The sequence below is a fragment of the Panthera tigris genome, chromosome B3 (genome assembly GCF_018350195.1).
Source record: "Panthera tigris isolate Pti1 chromosome B3, P.tigris_Pti1_mat1.1, whole genome shotgun sequence".
NCBI classification, from domain to species: domain Eukaryota; kingdom Metazoa; phylum Chordata; class Mammalia; order Carnivora; family Felidae; genus Panthera; species Panthera tigris.
In genome coordinates, this window is record NC_056665.1 from 4036883 (window position 1) to 4062898 (window position 26016).

General features: G+C 43.3%; 1 protein-coding gene across 2 annotated transcripts in view; it reads left to right on the forward strand.

Moving 5' to 3' along the window:
* The first annotated feature begins 224 nt into the window (after positions 1-224).
* Positions 225-26016, forward strand: part of BTBD1 (BTB domain containing 1) — a 42072-nt gene continuing 16280 nt past the window's right edge. For both annotated transcript variants that reach the window (XR_006218339.1, XM_042987946.1), the window contains exons 1-4: positions 225-754; positions 11998-12154; positions 16776-16881; positions 23946-24143. Coding sequence is in view for 1 of the 2 variants with exons in the window: in XM_042987946.1 (XP_042843880.1) it covers positions 339-754; positions 11998-12154; positions 16776-16881; positions 23946-24143 (877 nt within the window). In the remaining variant the exon portion in view is untranslated. The remainder of the gene's footprint in view (positions 755-11997; positions 12155-16775; positions 16882-23945; positions 24144-26016) is intronic.

Here is a 26016-nt window from a genome sequence, read left to right on the forward strand (position 1 = left end):
GCGGGCCGGAGGAGGCGCGGGAGCTTGCAAGCGCGGGGCTCGCACAAGGCGCGCAGGGTGCCCACCCAGCAGCGCAGGACGCGGATCCGCGCGGCCCCGCTCGGGCGGCCGTGCGCGCCCCCGCAACCCCGCGTGGCGGGCACGCGCTCCGGGCCGCTGCGGGCGGGGCGGAGCGGGGCGAGGGCGAGGGCGGGGGCGGGGCCGGGGAGGCGCCCGGACGCCGGAAGCGCCTTTCCCGGAAGGCACCGAGGCGGCGCCGGCCTCCGGGGGCGGCCTCGGCGATGGCGGCTGGGCGGCGGGAGCTCTCTGCCTAGCCCGAGGAGCCGCGCCGCTGGAGGATGGCCTCTCTCGGGCCGGCCGCTGCGGGCGAGCAGGTCTCTGGAGCCGAGGCGGAGCCGGGCGCCGCGGGGCCTCCGCCTCCTCCGCCGCCGCCGCCGCCGCCGTCCTCCTCTCTGGGGCCCCTGCTCCCGCTGCAGCGGGAGCCACTGTACAACTGGCAGGCGACTAAGGCGTCGCTGAAGGAGCGCTTCGCCTTCCTCTTCAACTCGGAGCTGCTGAGCGATGTGCGCTTCGTGCTGGGCAAGGGCCGCGGCGGCGCGGCCGCCGGGGGCCCGCAGCGCATCCCCGCGCACCGCTTCGTGCTGGCGGCCGGCAGCGCCGTCTTCGACGCCATGTTCAACGGCGGCATGGCCACCACGTCGGCCGAGATCGAGCTGCCCGACGTGGAGCCCGCCGCCTTCCTGGCGCTGCTGAGGTGAGCGGCGGGCGCCCGGCCTGCCCCTGCGCGCGAGCCTCCCCCGCGGCCTCAGTTTCCCCCCCCCCCCCCCGGTCAGGGACGCGCGGCGGGTCCCCGTCCCCCTCTGCCGGCCGCACGGCCGACCGCCGGTCGTCGGGGTCACGGTCTCAGTCTGCGTCCGCTCAGCGAGCGCTTTACCTTTCCAGTCCGGCATTGTCACCCGACCTTCGGGACTAGAGAACGGGCGTGGAACGGGTGTGGACCGGGTTGTCTTGATGGCCCGTTTGCAAAGTTTTAGGGTTTTTTTTGTTGTTGGGGGAGAGGGGAAGAGGTGAGAAGACTTGGCGGACCGACGGCTTTTTTTTTTTTTCCCCCCTGTTGGTTGGTTTGTTTTAAATTCGGACTCCTTTTTCGTTTGTTTGTGTGTGTATTAGTTGTCGGGACCCAGGAAAGGGAATGCCAAAACAAGTAGGTGTGGCTTTACCTGGCTCGGCGTTTCTGCAGACGACGTCACATTTGCTCAAAACCCAAATCCAGCCGCGGGTGTTAGAGTTTCCTTTTTTGCCTATTTCAGTCGATAATACATCGACTTCTGGTTAATTTTGGATGTTAATATTGGATAACGTTATCGTTTGACGTTAATAGCCTTTATTCGCAGAAGTCCAGTTAAGGAGGTGTTGTTTTCCACACTTTTACAAATGGGACCGGGGCCCAGAAAAGTCCAGTGACTGGTGGAGGTAACAGCAAACTCCTAGGGGAAGACCATGTGTGTTTTATTATATGGGGATGGTTTTAGCTGCCTGACCACAGTGGGTTCTTCGGAAAGGAGCAGAGTCTTGGGTGGTACTGAGGCAAAAAAAAAAAAAAAAAAAAAAAGAGGTCATTGAACGGATAAATAGCCCACAAAAGGCTCACAGCTCAACCGGGAAGATCAGTAGGAAACTGAGTACAAAGTTAAAACGAGTAGAAAAGAAATAGCAAGATCCCATAAACAAATGGTAAAGGGCAGGATAGATAACTTAGGTAAAGAAAAGATAACTCACTGGGTGTTGTATGGAATCCAATTTGACAATAAATTTCATATATTGGGGAAAAAAAAAGATAACAACTAATTGACAAAGAATGTTTAACCTCTGTAATTAAAGAAGTGAAAATTGGGGCGCCTGGGTGGCGCAGTCGGTTAAGCGTCCGACTTCAGCCAGGTCACGATCTCGCGGTCCGTGAGTTCCAGCCCCGCGTCAGGCTCTGGGCTGATGGCTCGGAGCCTGGAGCCTGTTTCCGATTCTGTGTCTCCCTCTCTCTCTGCCCCTCCCCCGTTCATGCTCTGTCTCTCTCTGTCCCAAAAATAAATTTAAAAGAAAACGTTGAGAAAAAAAAAAAAAAAAGAAGTGAAAATTAAACACAAAGCGAATACTAAATTCCTAGTATTTTAAAGATAATATTAGGGGCGCCTGGGTGGCCCAATCTGTTAAGCGTCTGACTTCAGCTCAGGTGATGTTCTCACATTTGTGAGTTCGAGCCCCGTGTAAGGCTCCATGCTGGGAGCTCAGAGGCTGGAACCTGCTTCGGATTCTGAGTCTCCCCCTCTCTCAAAAATACATTAAATATATATATATATAGGAGAAGCCCTCTGTGACGAAGATGGTAAAACAGTTTGGCACTACAGATTCTCTCCCCCCCTCGGAAGTATTGAAGTACTGAAAAATGTGTACAAAAATATTTACAGCTGGATTATTTATAGTAGTATGGAAGTAGTCAGCTGGAGGAAATGGTGAGATAAACAACGTTGGGTGCATTAGATGGAATTAATGCCACTGAGCATGGTACTGATGAAGACTAGGTTATATGAACACGAAAAACGTGTGTAATAAACAGCCCTGAAAACCACGCACGGTGAATAAAACTGAAACGTAACAGAACAAACATATACCTAGTGACATGGATGGAAGGAAGCATAACAAAATGCTAACCAAAGTTGTATTGGACCGGTAAAATGATAATGCTTTTTTTTCTTCTTTTTTCCTTTGTTTCCCATGTTTTCTGCAAATTACAGTTACGAAGAGAGAAAAATTAGCTAAAAACCTAGGATCTGGGTCACTGTGGATTTTGGTTTGAACTTGATGAGAGGATTGTTGTAGCTCGTTTATAAGTATCTTAGAGTGATTTGTTGGTCCACCTCATTATAATCTCCTTGAGTACTTGTGAAATTCAAGATCCCTTCCTCCCTCTCTAAAATATTGTAATGTTTGGAGGTGGGACCTTGAGAGCCCTTTTAATACTCTCCGACATACTAACACCAGCTAAATCTGAGAGCCCCTGCTCTAAAAATATTGCCGAGGAGTTTTTTCCTTTAAAAAAAATAGCGATCGGTAAATAAGAATGTAGAGGGAAAAATGCTTAGCTCGTATTTTTACTGAAGCCGTTAGTCCTTTCCTATCAACAGAAAATAAGTGAATTAACTGTAAAGTCTTTGAAATTTTCCTCTTTTCAGTATGGTTATGGTATTTGTCCTTCAGATTCCAGTCTTGTTTTTTTTTTTTTTTTCAATGTTTATTCATTTTTGAGAGAGAGAGAGAGAGACAGAGCACGAGCTGGGGAGGGTCAGAGAGAGAGGGAGACATAGAATCTGAAGCAGGTTCCAGGCTCCGAGCTGTCAGCACGGGAGCCCGACATGGGGCTGGAACCCGCGAACTGTGAGATCATGACTTGAGCTGAAGTCAGACGCTTAGCCGACTGAGCCACCCAGGTGCCCCGATTCCAGTCTTGTTCTATTGTGAAATGATATCTGGACCGGAAGGTATTGGCCACCTGTGAAACATAGGTGCCGTCCTTGCTTGCTATTGTGTCACAAACAGGTGTCCCATAGTACTTGCTGAGTGGGGACAACAGGTTAGCTTGGCCTATTTTTATTACGTTTACAAATTGAATCAGTTAACATTATAAGAAACTACTTGTTTTGATCTGCCTGACCTTTAAGTGATGTTCTTCAGTTCATTTGAGAAATGCTGTGTGCCTCCCTGCACCAGTTGGTGTTTTAGATGTTGGGTGCAGCAGTGAAGAAGAAAAAGTCTCTGCCCTCAAGTACTTCATAATCTAGTAAGGAGAAACAAAGATGTAATGTCGAGTACTGATAAGTGTGCTGAGGAAAAATGGTCAAGCCGTGAGGGAAGGAGCATTCTAAGCAAGGCAGAGCGTGTTCAAGGCCCTAGATTTTTCCTGTTGCAGGAACTGCGAGGGTCAACCGGTGCTGTTTGAACGGAGTGAATAAGGGGGAAAGTGGTGGAAGATGAGGTCAGGAGGGTAGGCTAGACAAGGTCGTGCAGGGCTGTATAGCCAGGGAAGGACGTGGGTATGTGCTAGGAAGGAAGCCTTTGGAGAGTTTTCAGTAGGAAGTGATGTGATCTGATTTACGTGTTTAAAAACTCATTCTGGCAGTTGTTCGGGGATTAGACTGCAGAGGGAGTAAAATGGGCAGCAGAGAGTTAAACTAAGAGGCTTTTGCAGTAGTCCAGGCAAGACATATGGTGGAGGGTTATACCAGGGTGCTGGGGATAGGTGGGAGAAGTGGTCAGGCTGCAGATACATGATTGACTTTTGAACAATATGAGTTTAAACTACGTGGGCCCACTTGTACACAGATTTTTTTTTTTTTTTTTTTTACGTTTATTAATTTTTGAGACAGCGAAACAGAGCACAAGTGGAGGAGGGGCAGAGAGAGAAGGAGACACAGAATCCAAAGCAGGCTTCAGGCTCTGAGTAAGCGTTCAGCACCGAGCCCGATGCGGGGCTTGAACCCACCAACCGTGAGATCATGACCTGAGCCGAAGTCAGACACTTAACAGACTGAGCCACCCAGGCGCCCCAGATTTTTTTTTTTTTTTTAAACAAGTAAAGTACGGTACTGTAAATGTATTTTCTCTTCTCTTACGGTTTCCTTGATAATATTTTCTTTCCTCTAGCTTCCTCAATTGTAAGAATATAGTATATAATGCATATACTAAATATGTGTTAATTGTTTATATGTTATCAGTAAGTTTTCAGGTCAACAGTAGGCTATTAGTAAAGTTTTGGGGGTAGTCAAAAGTTATATGGAGGTTTTTGACTACAGGGAGGGAGGGGAATGGGGAGTGGAGGCCACGCCCCTGATTCCTGTGTTGTTCAAGGGTCAACTGTATTTTGAAGGTAGAACCAGGAAGATTTCTAAGGCATCCAAGGAGGGCAAGAGTACAGCCAGAAATCCGAACCCGGAGTTTGGGGAAGAGCTTCTTGGTGAACATAAATCTGAAAGCTAAGAGTGAATGACTGGTCTTTAAACCATGAAACCAAATGAGGTTACGTAGGGAGGGAATGCGGGTTGTGAAGACAGGTATGAAGATGAGCCCGGGGAGCCTCCAACCTAGAGAGACGTAGCCGGGGGGAGAGTAAAATGAGGCCAAGGGACCGCTGCCAGTGGAGTTAGACTGGAAAGCAAGGAGCGGGATATCTTGAAACTCAAGTTGCAGAAAGCCTTTCGATAAAGAGAGAGTGGTCAGCCATGTTAAATGCTGCTGAGATGTGGGTGAAATGAGGATATTGAATCGATTATTGGTTTTGACGAAACGGAGGCCGTAGATAACCCTGGCAAGAGTGGTTTTAGCAGCTGGATCAGAATAGGTTGGGGAGAAAATAGGAGGTGAGGAACTGGAGATGGCTGCTCTCAACAGCTCTCTCAAGGAGTTGTGTGGCAGAAAGGAACAGAAACGGAGTGGTGACCGGATTCTGTCTTCAGCTGCCCTCGTCCTTTCTGTTAACTCCTGGCGTTATATACTCCCCCAGCTATGTGGCCAGACTTCCACTCGGTCTTAGAATCCCACTTCCGGCCGCACATTCACAAATGAATGTCTAGTACCCATGCAGGTGAACATGGAAATGATAAGAATAGTGTGACATTTAGTGAGTGTTTACCGTGCCACTTACTGTTGCTGACTACCTTATGTGCACTTAAATTCCCACAGTCTTTGAGCGGGTACTCTTTATTTGTTTTAGATTTTATTTTTAAGTAATCTCTGCACCCAAAGTGGGTCTTGAACTGACAGCCCCGAGATCGAGAGTCACGTGCTCTGCCGACAGAGCCAGCCAGGCTCCCAGAGCAGACACTCCTATTATTGCACTCTTTTATCAGTCAGCTTTTGCCACAGTAATGCTATAACGCACCCTAGGGTGTTGGGGGACTTGAAAAACATTCCTGCCCATGAATATTCTCACTCGGTGGGTCAGTTGGGAAGTGACTTCAGTGGGCTTGGCTCCAAGCTGTGGTTTGGTTCCAGTCTGCCCCACCTGTTTCTCATCCTTTTTGGACCATTCCTGAGGGTTCCACTTCCTCCTCCTAATTTTCTTTTCCTGCATTGCTTCAACCAGACCATGCCTTTAGCCTAAGCTGGCTTCACTTTCTACATTGTTAACAGGGTTATCTCTGTAATGTCCATATAGTCTCATGTAATTCTCCTGAGTCTTTGACTTTTTGCCTGCAGGATGAAGTGTCAGCACCTTAGGGGACACACAAGACCTTTGTGACTTGGTCTCTGTATCTTCCCTTTCCTCTTTCCACTGCTCAGTGCCCCGACTCTAATTGCCTCTCATTTCTTATTTTAATGCCTGCCTTCTTTTTTTTTTTATGTTTATTTTTGACACAGAGAGAGAGTGAGTGGGGGAAGGGAAGAGAGAGAGGGAGACACAGAATCTGAAGCAGGCTCCAGGCTCCGAGCCGTCAGCACAGAACCCAATGCAGGGCTCGAACCCACAAGCAGTGAGATCATGACCTAAGCCGAAGTTGGACGCCCAACCAACTCAGCCACCCAGGCGCCCCTCTTTTTTTTCTTTTTTTAATGTTTATTCATTTATTTTGGGGTGGGAGGGGAAGTACAAGGGGGAAAGAGAGAGAGGGAGGGAGGGAAGGAGAGAGAGACAAAGAGAGGGAGAGAAAGAGAATCCCAAGCAGGCTCCACACTGTCATCTCGGAGTTCAGCGCAGGGCTCGATCTCATGAACCGTGAGATCATGACGGAGCCGAGATCGAGAGTCGGACACTCGACTGAGTGGTCGACTGAGTCCGACTGAGCCCCCAGGCGCCCCTTTAATGCCTACCTTCTGAGGCCTTTGTACTTCTCAGTCTGTCTGCTAGAAGGTCTCCACAATCACTGCACTTCAGATGGACTTCACATAGGCTTTACCTCTTCTGTAAAACATAATCCCACCCGAAGGCAGAATTGAGCACTGCCTCATCTAATGTCTCTCATAGCAAGTTTAGTATCTGTTGCTGTAGAGCAAAACACTCCAGCATTTAGCGGCTTAAGTCTAGTTTTATTATCTTTCACAGTTGTGCAGGTTGACTGAGGTCAGCTGTGTGGTTCTGTGACGTCTCCTTTGGGTCCCCCTGCAGTCATAGTCCTATGGCAGTGGAGCTGGAGTCCCCTGGAGGTGTGAGGCAGAGTCTGGGGTGACTGAGCCTTTCTCCTCCCTGCGTGGCTTCTCCAGCTGATCTTTCCAGCCGGGGATCTCGACTTCTTGGATAGCAGCTCCAGGCTTCTGAGAATACAGAAGCAGAAGCCGCCAGACATCCTCCGAGGGGAGGCCGCGGACGGGGACGGTGTCCCTTCTGCCACATTCTGTTGGTTAAAGGGAATCACACAGGGCCAGCCCAGGTTTATTATGGGACAGATCTATATAAGGCCATGGATAATAGAAGGCATGATTGATTCGGGCTATCTTTAGAGATTAGTTATCACACTGTGCCTGATAAATAATTCTGTTGTAATTGTGACGCTACTCTTTAATCATTTCATTACCAAACCGTAAGCTTTCTGCGGGCAGGGCTGTCTTACCCAGGTTTGTATTTCTCAGACCTATCCCAGTGCTTGGTATTATAGTCCCTCAGTAAATGTTTTTGAGTAAAATGAATGAGTCAGTGGTGATACAAAGTTTCGTATCCGCGATCTTATAATTTTTCTTATTTATAATCAAATAATAAAAATCTTATAATTTTTCTCATTTAAAATCCTATTTTCCCCATCGCTTTTAAAAATTTTTGCTTAAATACTGAGTTTTATCTTTTGGGAAAACCTTTAGTCTTTGGGAGGGCTTTGTCCTTAAAGGTAGTAAATGAGGGCTGAAATGTTCATTTTAAAATAAAAAGAATTGTGGTAATATCATTAATTTGTAATTATATTTTGTAAGGCTTGGCTTATTTTCATATTCTAGCAATTTTAATAATTAAATAGAATATAAGAAAACATGTAAGTAAAATATGAACCAAGATAGTTCCTGGATTTTTAAATAGCCTATTTTCTCATTAGAAATGAAAATGATTCCTTTGCTTGTTACATAGAAGCTTGTATGGAATTGTCTAGTCAGGTAATAGGTAAATATTAAGGGTTAGCCGTGTGCCTACACTGTGCCTGGTATTGTAGGAAAGATGTTGGGGGGAAATACAAGAAGCATAGAGTTCCTTTTCTTGTTGTTTACATACAACAGAAAGAATTTAGAACGTCTTACCAAAAAACACAAAGATCAATAAAGCCAAGATGAAGCTAACACAAAAATACATGCTATCGGGAAACTACAGATTTCACCTTAATTGTTTTAGCAGCTAATGCAAAACAAGAAACCTAGCTGGTCAGTTATAATTCATACATAGTATTTGTCAGGTTAAAAACAAACCACCTGCTTAGGGATGCACAGCTCTGTCTGATAATCAGACGAGTGAAAGAATTCCTGGCGAGGTTTCCTCATAAAGGAGGCTTTACTGAAATGAACAGGGTCCTTAATCCGCGGTTTTGGATATACATGTTTCTTTAAAATATTCCTTGATGTAAGCCGAAGGTGTAATACCAAATTGTAACTTAATAAAAGCAAATTGAACGGGGTGTGTGTGTGTCTCAAATAGAATAGTCTAAAACCGCAATTCTCTCTCGTTGCTGGCGTGTTCTTCCCACCCTCTGGTCATCTTTTAGATCGCCCCTCAAGTAGAAATTTCTCTAGGGGGCTTTTGCAGATGTCAAAGCCCCCACTTGTAGATGCTTACAGAGCCATGTACTTGTGTCCTGAAGTTTGAATCTACTCACATACAGAGGCAAATGGTAATAAAGGCCCCACATTTCAGTTCTTTATTTTGTAACTCTAGTAATTTTTGCCTGAAAAAAAAAAATTAAAGCAGATAGACGTAAAGATTCTTCCTACCTTGCCCTTAAAATTAAAACGTCATAGGTTTCTAATTCAAGAGGGGAACTGAGCTTGCAGTCAGCCTTCTATCTCTCTCCCAGTTCAAGTGACTGTAAGAAAATAGAAAAGAGAATAAATCCCTTCATGGAAAGAGAGGAAGGGAAATGGATTGGAAGCCAATAGTGTGGAAAAGGGACAGAGCAGTTGAAAGTGTGCTGGTAATGAAAGCAAGCAGATGACTGGAGCCCAGAGTCCAGAGCCTGGCGGCTGCGGGGGTGGGCGCTGCCTTCCCTGGCTCAGCCCCCGCGCAGTTCGAGGCCCTCGAGGCCCGGATGGGTAGTGAGGATGGGGGGAAATGAGAAGGTGAGCTATAACATGGGAGTCAAATTTAAAACTGGCTTACAGACTACATCCTTGGCCACCTCTTGCAGACTAACTGCCGGTGACGACCTCGGGACAGGCTCCTCTTTAAATGAACGGAGCAAACTGCCTGGGACAGCTCAGGGACCTAGAGTGATGGCGTGAGGCGGCCCCTGCTCCAGCTCCTTTCCCACTCCCATGCAAGGTGCCGGTCGGCAAGCCCCCACGTACAGAGCTCTCAGCTGGCCCGTTCATTTGGGGGATGGTTTTAGCTGGAAAACAGGCCCGTCTACAGACGCAGAGAAAGCCTGCTTCTAGAATTCCAAACTGGAGACAACCACTGGGCATTTGACATGTGAGGAAAATGAGAACGTGAACGACAAAGACCGAAACAGATGATCCTGGAGGAAGTAGATCATTCAGGAAATGGAAAGGAACCTTAAAAACATTGGTTAATAGCATCTTGGAGACTTAACATTTTTGCATCCATAAAACAGACATGATGCTGTGGAGGTGAAAAAGGACAACTAGGACAAGAATTCTTAGAAAGGTGAGCATGTGATTGCTGGGAAGAAAAACAGAAGGGCTGGAAGACAACAGCAAGGAGATCTTCTAAAACAGAGGAAAATAGCGGACATAAAATAATGAAGCAACGTAAAAATAAATAGCTAACGTTTGCTGAGGCTAAGTATTTGTCAGGCACTATGTAAAACACTTCACGTATTGTAATTTCTACTGATCCTCATGTGCACGTTATGAAGGGGAGACTGTCACTCTCCTCTCTTTTCAGAAGGGAGCACCACTGATGGTAGTTTGTTTAAAGTCACATGGCTGGCAGGTGGTGGCACAGGCCCAGACCCAAGCCATCTCTTCCTGAGGCCACACAGGTAAAACGGCGCTCACCTGGTGGGCATGACAGTCTAGCACTGGAGGCAGACAGTGCAGAAAGGGGGTGTTGATGTTAGACAGCTTTTGTGTTTCCTTGTCTTCTAAATGCAGGTAACAGCACCTGCCTTCCTTGTGGGAGGATTACATGAACTGGCACCTGTCCCATGGCAGGCACTCAACAAATGTTCATTTTCTCTCTTCCTTTTGTTCATCCCTTTCCCCCCGACTGTAAGTGATTGTGCCTTACTTGGTTTTTAATTCCTTGTGCTCTTCACAAAGCGTGGCATGTAACTTTAAGCTAAATAGTATAAGGGTAATACAGAATGTTGACTTGAGTCTCTAAAAGGAGGTTTTTGGAAAAAAAAAATATATATATATATATTTTAAGTTTGTTTATTTATTTTGGGGAGAGAAAGAGGAGGGGAGGGGCAGGGAGAGAGAGGGAGAAACAGAATCCCAAGCAGGCTCCGTGCTGTCAGTGCGGAGTCCAATGGGGCTCGAACTCGTGGAGCTGTGAGATCACGACCTGAGCCGAAATCAAGAGCCAGACACTTAACCGACTGAGCCCCCCAGGCGCCCCAGAAAAAAAAAATACGGTATTTTGGAACGGTGTAATCCTGAAACACAGCAGCCTTCACTGTCAAGGTTGAGCTATGGAGGAGGATGAGCACGAGCAGCCTCCACCTGGGATAGTTGTAAGCTCGGTGATGCTGTGAGGGGAGCGCCGGTGTTTGGTTGTGGCTAGAGGCTGCGGGGAGGTGAGGGGCTAGCGGTTCACCTTGGGTGGTGACTACGGACATGGGAATGAAAGGAGAGGAACTGGAAAGCCAGAGGGTAGGGACATGAAATAGAGCCTCCCTTCTTTGCGGCCTCCCGGGGCATAGAAGGTTCTGAAAAATGTTAACAGGTTTTCCTGTTTTAGGACTTGGGGCCCAGGAATATACGTGTAATAAGCATTGTAACGTCTTTAGTATCTCTCAAATGCAGTTGTTCTTAATGCCATACTTCTCCCCTCGGTTTTCCTGCATGTGGTTGGGAACCGGACAGTCCGTGGAGGGTCTCTGAGGAGCCACAACAGGGGCCTAGAGTTGATGTGTAGACGCTCCCGGATAGTTCAACAAGAACTGCGCAGGCCCTCACTGAGAATCGTATGCTTTATTCGCAGTTCTATGAAGCTGATCTATCTAGCGATCTGGCAGTTAGCAGCAGCAAACTGGGAGGAGGCAGTATTGGACTGATAGTGTTTTGAGAGAACATTGGACCTAAATACCCAAAAGCACATTACAGGGGTCATTTAAGATATTATTAAATTGTTTATTCCTCTAAAGCCCCAGTGATCGCCTGTGGGCATTTTGCTAATTTGGAAATAATAATAAAAGGTTAAAAGATGCCCAGAATAACAAGACACCATTATCAGCAAATACATGAATGTTTGACCTCTAGAGGTATGAACCTCAGCTATCCGTAGATTTGTTTAAATGAACGTCCTTTGATGACGGAAAGATAAGTGAACGATTCCTGTCCTGAGCTGCTAAAAGACCTCTGAAAATTTGGCTTAAGAGGGAGGAGTCTGTCTTGTGATCTTCACTTCAGTTTTGTCTGTAAAATGGAGACACTGCCTTACTGAGGACTGAGTAAGAATAAAATGAGATGATGTACGTGCAAAGGCCCTGTAGCCCTGCTAAGTTGGGTGTAAATTTCAGGTGGTTTTTCAGTGGGCTCATTATCTTTGAAAATATTCCTCAGAGGTTTCACGCTGGTGGATTGCTTCTCTAAAATACTAATGGCCATCTCTGTAATTTCCCATTTGCTTTCCAGATTTCTGTATTCAGATGAAGTTCAAATTGGCCCAGAGACGGTTATGACCACTCTTTATACTGCTAAGAAATATGCAGTCCCAGCCTTGGAAGCACACTGTGTGGAATTTCTCACCAAACATCTTAGGGCAGATAATGCCTTTATGTTACTTACTCAGGTAAGTAAATGTAGCTAAGGTCGGTATCCTCATAACTACATGAGTATTAAGTATTTCCTGGAGAATTCTAGATTAACTTAAAGTATATGTAATTATTTTTATGGTACCATTCAGGGAAGTATATCAGATTCATATGATTTTAGAAAAGCAAATTAGAGTCAATACAGTATCGTGTAAGAAACTGAGGCTTTATGTAAGCAGGCTACTGTGACTCAAAGTCACACGGATGTTTAGGATTGGAATTGGAATTGGGATCCAGTTTGTTCCTGCTGCGAGTGAGCATGTGATAGCATAGGGTTTTCTGGACGTCTTTTGTCTCAATTTTTGTTGGATCTGGAATAAAGATTTTTGTTGGATCTGGACTTTTTAAGTCCAGATAAGTTTCAAGGTTTACTGTCTTTGTACTTAATCTGAAAGCTTGGAGGAATTAGAATTTCAGGTTTATGTGAAATGTTCTTTCTCTGATATTTAAAAGTTTCCACTAAATATAGTATACATGCAGAAAAGTACACATTATCTTAAGCACTCAGTCTGATGAATTTTTACAAACTGAACACATCTGTGGAACTATTAGCCAGTCTATATCATACTATTTAGCATTTGTTAAACGCCTGTAATCTGAGCTTTACTTCAGATATAAATAAATCACTTGTTTTTCTTTTTAGACCAAGTTATAATACCCTTGTATGAATTGTTTAAAAAGTTCCAAGCCAGCCTATACCATGTGCTAAGGGTTGAATTGTTTCTCCAAAATTTATGTGTTGAAATCCCAGTTCCCAGAACCTCAGAATGTGATCTTATTTGGAGATAGGGTCTTTACAGAGGGAAGCAAGTTAAAATGAGGAGAAAACAATTGTAAGCTGATAATACATAATCCTGTTGACTATTAGTACTGGAACCGGTCACAGATGTCCCCTAGTTCACCTCTTTCATTTTCCAGCTGGAAAACTCAAACCTGGGCCAATGGACTACCTGCCCAAAGGCTCCCAGCAGGCTGGCTGGGGCCGGGGCCCAGAGCTCGGGTTGCCCGGCTCTGCGTCTGTTCTGTCATATGGAAGTTGTATGATGGCACCTTTTGTTGCTGTTGTTTGTTCAGTCATCTGTCAACAAATATTTGAGGCTAGGGAAGAAAGAGCACACCGAGGTCACCTCGTGGACATAATCGCCGAACTCCATTCTGGACATGGTGCGCCAGACACTAAGCTAGTCACTTTGCATGTAGTATCACAGTTAGCCTGCGTTGCGGCTCTGTGGTGCTATTTACTGTTGTCCCCATTTTAAAGATGAAGCAATGGAAGTGTAAAGGGGTAAATATCTTACTTCACATTAGACAGCAGGTGGTAAACCTAAGATCCCGACCTTCAACCAGTCGTTCTTAAGGTGTGGTGATCCTGAGTAAGGATGATAGCAGAATGTCTTGAGTCGTGATTGTGTGTCAGGACTTTGTCTGCATTAATTCATTTAATCTTCTACAGTAACTTTGGGAGGGGTAGGTGTTCTAGGTTTTCTTATTGTCCCCACTTAACAGGTAAGGAGACAGAGGCAGAAATATGAATCAATTTGACCAAGGTCATAGACCTGTTAAGCAGCATATCCTTGCATTTCCCCCTCTTTTGAGTTTGTGGTGAAAATCGATTATGGAAGTTGATATTCCTAAGATTCTTTATCGTCCAAGGGTTTTAAGGTATGTGGAGGGGATCACGTAATTACTTTTATTTTAAAAGCTTATGGAAAAATTCAGAAACCAATGAATTAAACTCTGACAATTAAAATGCGGTTTCTAGTTCCGCAGGTCCAAGGTGAGACCTAAGAGTCTGCATTTCTCATGAGCTTTCAGATGATGCCAGTGCTTCTGGACCACAGTTTGAGTAGTAAGGGTTAACAGCTGTCACTACGAGAAAGAAAAGGAGCTTTTCAGCGTGTGGTTGGTCTGAGAACCCAATTTTACTGCACATTTTTCACTGGCGGGGTCATGTGAGTTAGCCCACGAATTGTCATGTGAAGTTCTTCTTCCTGCCAAGTGAGTCATTTGCACTGAGCATGTCAATTACTTGAGAGGACCTTTGCCAGCTTCACGCTGAAACAGGAGGCCAGTGTGCTGTACCAGCATGAGTGAGACCGGGAAGAGACGCTTGTTAGGAAGTGATATTTTTTTCAGAGATGATGCCAGACTCAAACTAAATTTTGAGAAGGATGTATTTTACTCTAAGTAGCAACAATAGATTCCCTAGGAAACTTGATACTGCCTGTGTAACTGAAGAGTCACTGAAATATTGCTGTTCTGAATAAAATAATTTTTATAAAAATTGTTTTTCTTAGAGTGAAAGATCAATTTTTGCATGAACACTGGAAATATAGTTGAGTTGGCCAGTTAAAATACCTGCCAGTTAAAATGTCTAGAATTTCATTTGATAAAAATGTGTTTTTCATATTTTAAAAATTCATTAGACTGTGATCCTAGACCGGATCCTATTCTAGGAGGAAAAGTGTTACAAAAATTGGGTCAGTTGGCAAAACTGAAATACAGTAGATGAGATAAAAATATTGTATGGTTATTTATCAAAGTCAATTACTATGGTTATATAAGAAATATTCAAGTATTTAAGGGTAAGGGCTGTGGTGCTGTAATTTATTCTTGAATAGTTCACCTCAAATATACACACACTCACTATACGTTGTCTGTTTTCTTATACATTATTTTCCCATTTATATATACATATATATGCATACATATATGTGTATATATATATAATGTGTGTGTGTGCGCACGCCTGTGTGTGTATAGAGAGCACAAATGATAAAGAGGTGAAATATTAGATAAATAACATTTAGATAGGTAAATCTGGGTAAAGGGTATATGGTGTTCTTTTTACTTGCATCTTTTCTGCAAATTTGAAATTATTTCTAAATTAAAAACATTTTAAGGGAAAATAACAAGGAATAGAGTTAATTTTATTCTACTAAATACAGATTTTATATTATTTTTTTGGAAAATTTTGACTAAGCAAATTAATATAAGCCCAATGTATAATCTAAGAAGAACATTAAAAACAATTTTTTTTAAGTTTATTTGTTTATTTTGGGAAAGAGAGAGAGAGAGTGGGGGAGGGACAGAGAGAGAGAAAGAGAGAGAGAATCCCAAGCAGGCTCTGCACTGTCAGTGCAGAACCCAACACGGGGCTCGAACCCATGAACTACGAGATTACGACCGGTGCCAAAATCAAGAATCAGATGCTTAACTGACTGAGCCACCCAAGGGCCTCAAGAAGAGCATTTTCAGACATGTTTGAGTATTGCATAATTTTAAGAAATGTTCTACTGACTTAAAAATATATGCATATTTTATACGTGTAAGTACAGTTACATATGATCTGTAATGTGTGTATCTATTTTAAATTCATTCCAGTGTGTTTATTGCTGTCTTTTCTCCCCCATAAAACACAAGATAACTCTTTAGTTTAGGGATGTTTGTTAACGTAATAGGTCAGTAGCACCTGAGTTATTGAATCCTTTGAAAATGAATTTTACTTTACAAATAAGAGTCCTCAGCCATGCCAAATAATGGTTAATTAATTGCATTATTGCCAGCATGAATATCTGTGTGCGTCTTGTGTCTGTCCATACTGTTAAATGTAAATGGACCTGATACTAGGCCAGAATGAAAGCTTGGTCACTGGCACACCTATCATCACATCTGTTTTCAGTGTTACAATTTTTTAAGTCTCATTTGAGTTTGGATACTCCCACCCCTTCCCCGATGCCTGGCTTTTAAACTTGGGTTGTTTTTTTTTTTTTTTAATTATAATACGCATCCTGATTAATCACGTATTATAAGCTTGGCTTCTGAATTCTTAAAACCGAGATTAGCTTTATTGGAATCATACAGTATATATTTTTTTGCTCAGTTTATACTATGGCTTCTTTTGTTTGTCATTGTGTTTGTGCGTTTCACTCATATTATTGTATGTAGTTGTAGATCATCCTCACTGTCGTATAAGATTGTCGTGTGTCTATTACTTGCTTTTCAGTTGTTGGCCTGCTGTTTGCTTAGGTTCCCAGAGCTTTCGTGCTCTGAAATTCCTGTACTTCATTCTCTCCCCACATCAAGACAGAAAATGGAAGAAAATAAATCTGATCTGTTTGTACTGTATGCTTGACAATTGATATAACTTAGTGACAGTATCCTACAACTCGGATTTAATAACGACTCTGCAGCATGACTAGACAGATCATATTAGGCAAGTCAGCACACCTTTCTAAGCCTGTTTCCACATCTGGAAAATGGGATAATCATGTCTGCCTTATCTAACCTAGAGCGTTTGTTAAGGATCAAAATAAGTAACATATAAGAAACCAGGCAGTGTGTGTATATGAGTAGATGGAAAGGAAAATAACAGGTCATCAGTGTGTATTTGTTATCTAAGCGGAGCATTTGTGCTCTTAGCTTTTCATTTCTGATTGTGGAAGGGAAACTTTTAAGAATATATACACATTATAATGGTATTTTAAGTTGGTGTTTTTACATAATTACCAATTGTAACTTTACAGCATTAACTGAATATGTACTGTCTAAAAGTAAGATAACTATGAGAATAAAATAACTGTCTCTCTGTATGTTTAGGCCCGATTATTTGATGAACCTCAGCTGGCTAGTCTCTGCCTGGACACGATAGACAAAAGCACGATGGATGCGATAAGTGCAGAGGGCTTTACTGATATCGATATAGGTGAGTCCTCCAGGATTCCAACTGTGCCGATTATTTAATTTACTTTTGTAATGTTTATTTTTGAGAGAGAGAGAGCTAGCAGGGGAGAGGAGAGAGAGGTGGGGACAGAGGATCTGAAGCAGACAGCCCGATGTGGGGCTCGAACTTGCAAACCGTGAGATCATGACCTGAGCTGAAGGCATATGTTCAACCGACCGAGCCCCCCCAGGTGCCCCCAGATCATACGGTTTAAATACAGTAACACCTTAACAGTCACCCTTTCTGGTGAACGGGCTGTTTTTAAAATAGTGGTTTTTCCAAATTAAATAAGTCGACATTTAAAAATTTTTGCTTTCTTTATTTTGGTGATAAATTCTACGTTATCACCTTTTACAAAATGTCAAATCAAATAAATATTCACTGGGGTGCCTGTGTGGCTGGCTCAGTGGTTGAGTGGGACTGTCTGTTGTTGGTACAGAGCCCACTTCTGATCCTCTGTCCCCCTCTCTCTCTGACCCTTCCCCCCTCAACAAAAATAAACATTCAAAAATAAATAAATATTCACTGAATGCACCATGTGCACAGCATTATAGTAGAATCATTTCAGAAAAACAAAGAAGAGGGGCGCCTGGGTGGCTCAGTCAGTTGAGCATCTGACTCTTGATTTCAGCTCAGGTCATGCTCTCATGGTTTGTGGTTCACGCCCCACATTGGGCTCCACACTGTCGGTGGAGCCTGCTTGGGATCCTCTCTTTCCCTCTCTCTGCTCCCCCCCAGCTCCCCGCCCAATCAGTCAGTCAATCAATCAGTAAACGAATGTTGTTTTAAATGTTTATTTATTTTTGAGAGGGAGAGAGACAGTACAAGTGGGGGAGGGCAGAGAGAGAGGGAGACAACAGAATCCGAAACAGGCTCCAGGCTCTGAGCTGTCAGCACAGAGTCCATCGCAGGGCTTGAACTCACCAACTGTAAGATCATGACCTGAGCTGAAATTGGACATTTAACCGACTAAGTCACCCAAGAGCCCCAACCAACAAGCATTTTTAAAAATTATTTTAAAAAAATACGAAGAGGAGTAAGATGTGATTTTTCTTAAGGAACTATGATCTAATTGGAGAATCAAGGAACAAGCACGTAAAAATTAAGATTTAATAGAAAAATCTGGATAACATACAGTAAAATGTGATTTTTACCTTTTCTAAGCTACACATATAGAAAGTAATTACTCTTCAAATCCAAAATATGGAGGGATTACCTCAAATTGAGTAGTGTTACGAAAGTCTTGACAGGAGATTCTGCCATGGGCCCTAAAGAATGGGTAGTATTTGGGGAGTGAAGAGAGGGCGACATTCGAAGCAGGTGGAGCCCCATGAGGAAGCGTGTGTGAGATCGAGGCAGGGTAAACCAGGTTGTACATTAAATACATTTGGTGTATCCTGTTATAACCACATCCCATCTGATGAGGCTGGGGAGTCTGAATGTTGTTATTGCAGGACAGGAGACAGCTAATCTAGGCCTATGGCTTTAAATATTCTCTTCATCATGATGAACATAAAATATATATGAGTTATCTGTTGTGTGTTATTATGTTATTATCTGTCTTGCCAGTAGACAGGAAAAAGTATGGGCAGGGAAAACACCCACATTTTAAAAGCTTTGGCCTCGGTATGGCACCCTCATTTTGGCTCTTACTTCATTGTCTGGGATTCAGCAACATTATCCCACTTAAATTCAGAGGAAGCTAGGAGATACAAGTCACATCTCAAGAAGAAGAGAAAACAGATGTTTTGTAAACAGCCAGTACTCACTGCCTGTCTCTGTCTGTACCTGACCTTGTCTTCTCTCACTCTCCCCATTATTCACTGTGTTTCATAAACACTAGCCAGGGTTATTTCTATTTTAAGCCTTTGTGTTTACTATTCCCACGAATTGGAATCCTTTTGCCTTGAATCTGTATGTGGCTTCCTCCTTTTAATCATTCTGATACCAAGTTAGATGAGACCTGAGAGAGGCTGTCCCAGACCTTAGTCAAAGTGGATACCATGTTCCCCTAAACAATCCTTTTCTGTTACTCTGATTTATTTTACTCACAGTAGGTTTCACTATCTGAAATTCTTAAGTAGGTATTTTTGTACGTGTCTGTGTATTTGTCTGTGTATGTTTATGATGGTTATCTACCTTCCCCACCTAGATTGTAAGCTTTTTTTTTCTTTTAAGATTTTATTTCTCAGTAATCTCTACACCCAGCATGGGGCTTGAATTTAAAACCCCGAGATCAAGAATCACGTGCTTTACCGACTGAACCAGCCAGGCACCCTGATTGTAAACTCTTTGAAGGCAGGGACTTTGTTGCGTTACCACTGTATTTGTAACGCTAAAGACAATAGAACATAGTACCTGTTCAGTTAGTATTTGTTGACCAACTGGACTGTGTCTAGAATGTTTCCTTTCCTTCCCACCTTGGCTAGTTCTCACTCATCCTTTTTTTTTTTTTTTTTCTTTCTTTTTCATGTTTATTTATTTTGAGAGAGAGAGAGACAGAGCATGAGCAGGGGAGGGACTGAGAGACAGGAAGAGAGAGAATCCTAAGCAGGCTCCACGTTGTCAGTGCAGAGCCGAATGGGGCTCGAACTCACTAACCGTGAGATTATGACCTGAGCTGAAATCAAGAGCCGGACACTTAACCCATTGAGCCACCCAGGCGCCCCTACTTCTCACTCGTTTTTAATGTCTTGGCTAAAATTATACTTCTGCAGTGACTTCTTTCTTAAGAATTGACACCCTGCCCTCCTCCATGACATTTAGTATATTCTGTTATAACCACATCCCATTGTGAGTTTGTCTGTCTGTTGCACTGTACCTCGGGAAGGATGTACAATCATCTTGCATTAATTATCCTGAAGGGCAGGGGCTAGATTGGGTCCTCCCCACTATACATAATATCCACTGACTGGATGTTTGAGAGCCCCAGGCACTGCCCACATTGCTGGGACACATTGCTTAATCCTAATTTTCTTCCCCTAGGGGGTTGTCACTCCATTTGTAATTCAGTTTATGTTTGAAATAGCATTGCTTGCATCTGAGCGACTTGTCCTGGGAGTTGTTTTGTAAATAGCTCCTATGTTAGGCGTGCCATTGGAGCCTGGGGGTCTTGAAGTAGGTGCCTTGTGCAGTGTAAATACTCAAAATATTTGTTGATTTGATTTGATTCACCATTGCTTATATTAAAATCTAGTCTTGCATTACGTGTACAAAACATAATCTTAGCTGTTTTTATGATCTTTACTGGGCTCTCAGCTGTAATTTCTTACTATAACATCTGCCAATAGAAGACCTGTGTGTTTCCACACCATAGTCCAGTTTGCTTCAAGTGTACTTGTGAAAAATTGGGATGAAAGAGAAGTCTAGGAGCTGAGAGAAAGAAGGTTGGGCCATGCTTCAGGAGCTTTTTTTTTTTTTTTTTTTTTTTTTTTTTTTTTTTAAATGTGTGTTTGTTTGCTTATTTAAAGAGAGAGCTCACAGTAGGGTCAGAGAGAGGGAGAGAGAATCCCAAGCAGGTTCCACATTGTTAGCACAGAGCCTGACGCAGGGCTTGAGCTCACAAACCATGAGATCATGACCTGAACTGAAATCAAGAGTCAGATGCTCAACTGACTGAGCACCCAGACACCTCAGGAGCTCTTTTTATAGTTTTAGATTCTAGAGAAGCTTTTTCTCCTCTGGGATTCGAATATACGTTCTGGAGGGATGTGCTTCCTCCAGAGAGATGCTGTTTCTCTCTTAGAGCTTTTTGCTAAAGGAAGAAGGTACTGTGTCACATTGATAGAAAAAAGCAAATTTACATTATGCCAAGGCCAGTATAATGTGTTTTTTCCCCTGCTGATATGTTAAGGTTCTTTGTTTATCTTTACTGAAGGTTATTAGCATACAAAGTAGAGATATGTGGATCCAAAGTTGTCTGTTTTCCCACTGAATGATTAATTTTGGTCAGTGTATATTCCTAATCCTACAGAATATTGAGGTATATTGGTTTACATTCATTTACCTGTGGAAAAGCTTTATGGAACTGTACTCTGTATTCATCTGCTCAGCTACCAGAGAAGGAAAAACTTGATTTAAAAAAAAATTATGTATAACCTACTCATTTTTAACATAATGTTGAGCCCCTGTGCTGACATCTGCTCGAATGATAGCTGTGGTTCAATACTAACCAAGTGTTTGGATGTAGTATGAATGTGTAGACCATTACGGAATCGAATTTTTTTTAAATAAATTTTTCTTAGATGTGTATTACTGGGTAATTTAAGCACAGTGAATGTATGTAAGTACGGCATCCTCATTTTTATTTGAATCCTGTGATTATTAAGCGTCGTTATTATGAGTATCAGTTATTGTATTAGCGAAGCCCTCAGGCCTCTGACGTGTTTTTTGTTTGTCTTGGGTTTTCAGTCTTCCTCTTCAGAAAGACTCTTTGGACTGTGATGCTTTTCAAGCACTTCCATCTACTTGTCACACATTCCCTCTCTCCTCTGTCTCTGTTTGGGTGCAGCCTGTCGTTTTGTTCTGGTCTCTTGGCCTCTATGGCCTGTCTCTGGACTTCCTGCTTTTGGCCTACTATAGAAAAGCTGAGCGGATTCGAGTTTTGCCTCTGATTAAAGGAGAAAGGTTCTGAGGGAGGGCCTGAGTTCTGGGCAGGACGTTTATGCTTGGACGTCAGATAGGGATTTCACACTTCACATGTCCCAAACGAAACTCCAGATCCCCCTCTCACCATCCCCCAAGGCCGCCTCTGTAGGCTTTCCCAACTCAGTTGTTGCCACTGTCGTCGGTCCGTTGCTTAGACTATAAACCCGGGAATTGCCCTTGACTCCTATCACCCCCAGTATTCAGTCTGTTAGGACATCACACTGAGTCCTCCTTCAGGGTATATCCTGAATCTGATGGTTTTTCACCACTTCCTCCTGGTCCAGGCCGTCATCACCTCTGATGTGGATCAGAGCAGGAGCCTTCTAACTGATCTCATTTCCACTCTGACCTCCACTAGAGTCTCCTCTCAACATGGCTGCCAGCGTGATCCTTCTAGAACATAAAATGTCACAGCTCAGAATCCTCCAGGGGTTCGTTCTCCTTTGTACTCAGAGTAAAAGCCAGATGATTGACAGGGTACTATAAGATTGTACCCCATTTCCCTCCATTTCTGGCCTCCTCGCCTACCACTTTTCCCTCTTGCCCACTGCAGTCTAGCCACACTGGCCTCCTGGCTTGGTCCTCACACATGCCAGGCACACTTCGATGGGAGAGCCGTCACACTGGACATGCCAAACACTTCTGGCTAGGCCTCTGGCTGACTCCCCCATACCCCCCCCCCCCCCGTCAAGTCTTGGCTCAGACGAGCTGCCCAAGCCGCCCTGTTTTCATTTATTTATTTATTTATTTATTTATTTATTTATCTATCTATCTATTTATTTATTTATTTAAAAACAATTTTTTTTTTAATGTTTATTTTGAGAGGGACAGAGACAGAATGCAAGTGGGTTAGGGGCAGAGAGAGAGGGAGACACAGAAGCAGAAGCAGGCTCCAGGCTCTGAGCTGTCAGCACAGATCCTGACGTGGGGCTCGAACTCATGAGCCGTGAGATCATGACCTGAGCTGAAGTTGGACGCTCAACCGACTGAGCCATCCAGGTGCCCCAAAGCCATCCTGTTTTGTTTTGTTTTGTTTTGTTTTGTTTTGTTTTATTTTATTTTATTTTATTTTATTTTATTTTATTTTATTAAAAAAAAAATTTTTTTTTTTAACGTTTATTTATTTTTGAGATAGAGAGAGACAGAGCACGAACGGGGGAGGGTCAGAGAGAGAGGGAGACACAGAATCTGAAACAGGCTCCAGGCTCTGAGCAGTCAGCACAGAGCCTGATGCGGGGCTCGAACTCACATACCGCGAGATCGTGACCTGAGCCGAAGTTGGATGCTCAACCGACTGAGCCACCCAGGCACCCCAAAGCCATCCTGTTTTAAACTGCACTTGGGATTCCTCTCACCCTACGGTCTGTCCTACACTTAGCATCTAACTTGTTAAATCTATTTATGTTTAATGTTAACCCCCACTAGAATGTAAGTTCCATAAAGGCAAGGGACTTATTTTTAACTTTTTATTCAGTGATGTATCCTTAGCGTCTAGAACAGTGCCTGACACACAGTGAGTGCTTAATAAGGAATATTTGGGGAACGAATGAATGGTTATCTGTAGTCTTTATAGAATTATGTATGTCACTAATTTGAAGCCCTTTTCTCAGACTTACAATTAATCTTACTCTGGGTATTTGAGTTTGCTTAATAAATGGCACAAATATACAAGGAGATACTGTACCTAAGCTTCCACGTATGGTAAAGAAAAAGTTGAATATTAACTTCATAGCAATTATTTAAACTCTTTTTTTTAATAAAATTTTTAACGTTTATTTTTGAGAGGAAGTGAGAGCACATGAGCAAGGGAGGGTCAAAGAGAGAGGGAGACACAGAATCTGAAGCAGGCTCCAGGCTCTGAGCTGTCAACATAGAGCACAACGTGGGGCTTGAACTCACGAACTGTGAGATCATGACCTGAGCTGAGGTGGGATGCTTACCTGACTGAGCCACCCAGACGTCCCCTAAACTCTGTTTTGTTTTGTTTTTTAATGTTTATTTTGAGAGAGAGAGAGAGAGAAAGACAAGTGCGTGAGCAGGGGAGAGGCAGAGGGAGGGAAAAAGAGAGAATCCCAAGCAGGCTCTGTGCTGTCAGTGCAGAGCCTGACATGGGACTTGATCTCATGAACCGTGAGGTCACGACCTGAGCCGATATCAAGAGTCGGAAGCTTAACCAAATGAGCCACCCAGGCACCACACTTTATAGCACTGTTTTAAAGAAAACTTTGCTGTTTAATTGTTTTCATTCTTTAATATTTTTAAGTATAGGGGCTGTAGTTTTAAGTATCTAATCTCCTTTTTTAATTGAGATTTGAAAACTTAATGTAAGTCTGTTTGTTGGTGTTTTGTTAAAGATCAAAATATTCCTAATTTGATTTATTCTTGTATTTTCCCTGTAGACACACTCTGTGCCGTTCTGGAAAGAGACACACTTAGTATTAGAGAGAGTCGACTTTTTGGAGCCGTTGTACGATGGGCAGAAGCGGAATGTCAAAGACAACAATTGCCTGTGACTTTTGGAAACAAACAGAAAGTTCTAGGAAAAGCACTGTCCTTGATCCGGTTTCCACTGATGACCATTGAAGAGTTTGCAGCAGGTAGGGCTATAACTTGACCAAAATCTGTGTGAAACTATGCCAACAGGCAGTCAGCCAGCCTCCCTGTGCAAAAGAGGGAAAGAAGCTGGTACTTACTGAGCTCTAGTCACATGACACATGGAGGTGTGTGTAATTTCCTTTACTTCTGGTAGCCCTTCAAGATACCATTGTAAGTTAGTTATTTATTTTGATATGTGCACTAGGTTCTTCTTTTTTGGGTGGGGGTATAGTGTGCACAAGTGTTACGTTAGTCTCTGGGGTACAGGTGGTGATTCTGTTCTACGGGGCTGTATGCTCACCACAAGTGTAGCCACCTGTCACCACCTAAGACTACTACGGTATCATGGACTATATTCCCTGTGCTGTTACTTTTTATTCCCATGATTTGTTCATCCCATAACTGACGGCCTGGGCCTCCAACTCTCCTTCAGCCGTTTACCCCATCCTCCCACCCCTTTCCCCCTGGTAACCATCAGTGTGTTCTCTGTAGTTTCTTGGTTTGCCTGTCTCTTCTCACCCATATGGTCATCTGTTTCCTAAATTCCACATAGGAGTGACATGATATATTTATCTTTCTCTGACTGACAAACTTCACTTAGCATTATACTCTTTAGCTCCACCCATGTTATTGCAAATGGTAAGATTGCATTCATTTTTATGACTGAGTAATATTCCATTTTGTGTGTGTGTGTGTGTGTGTGTGTGTGTGTGTGTGTGTACGTACGTACATACATACGCACCACATCTACTTTATCCATTCATCAATTGATGGACACTTGGGCTGTTTCCATATCTTGGCTATTGTAGGTAATGCTGCTATACACATAGGGGTGCATGAATCCCTTTGAATTAGGGTCTTTGTATTCTTTTTTTTTAGTGTCTTTGTATTCTTTGGGTAAATACCTAATAGTGTGATTGCTGGATCGTAGGGTAGTTCTATTTTTAACTTTCTGAGGATCCTCCATGCTGTTTTCCATAGTGGCCGCCCCAGTTTGCACTCCCACCAACAGTGCAAGAGGATTCCTTTTTCTCCACATTTTTGCCAACACCTGTTATTTCTTGTGTTGTTGATTTTAGCCATTCTGGTGATATCTCGTAGTTTTGATTTGCATTTCCCTGATGATGAGTGATGTTGAGCCTCTTCATGTGTCTCTTGGCCATCTCTGTGTCTTCTTCCGAGAAATGTCTGTTCATGTCTTCTGTATTTTAAACTTAATATAAAGGAAATCATACATACAGTATGTGCTCTTTTGTATATGGCTTTTTCTTTTTTTAAAGTTTATCTTTAAGAGAGAGTGTGTAAGTGAGTGGGGGAGGGGCAGAGAGAGAGGGAGGGAGAGAGAATTCCAAGCAGGCTCTGTGCTGACTGATGTGGAGCTCCAGCTCACCCACTGTGAGATCGTGAATTGAGCCGAAATCAAGAGTTAGATGCTTAACCGACTGAGCCACCCGGGCACCCCTGGCTTTTTTCTCTTAACGTTATGTCTGTTAGATTCATCCTTGAGGTAGTGTTTTCACTGTTGTATAATCTGTCATAGGAATGTGCCATGATTTATTTATGCATTTTACTGTTGTTGAACATCTGGGTTGTTTCTCTTTGGTGGCCATTAAGAACATTCTTGTACATGTCACTTAGGAGACATATGTAAACATTTCCGTTGCATGCCAAATCTTGCCATTTGCACCTACGTGGATGGAACTGGAGGGTATTATGCTAAGTGAAATTAGTCAGAAAAAGACAAATATCATATGACTGCACTCATATGAGGACTTTAAGAGACAAAATAGATGAACATATAAGGGAAGGGAAACAAAAATAATATATATAAAAACAGGGAGGGGGACAAAACAGAAGAGACTCATAAATATGGAG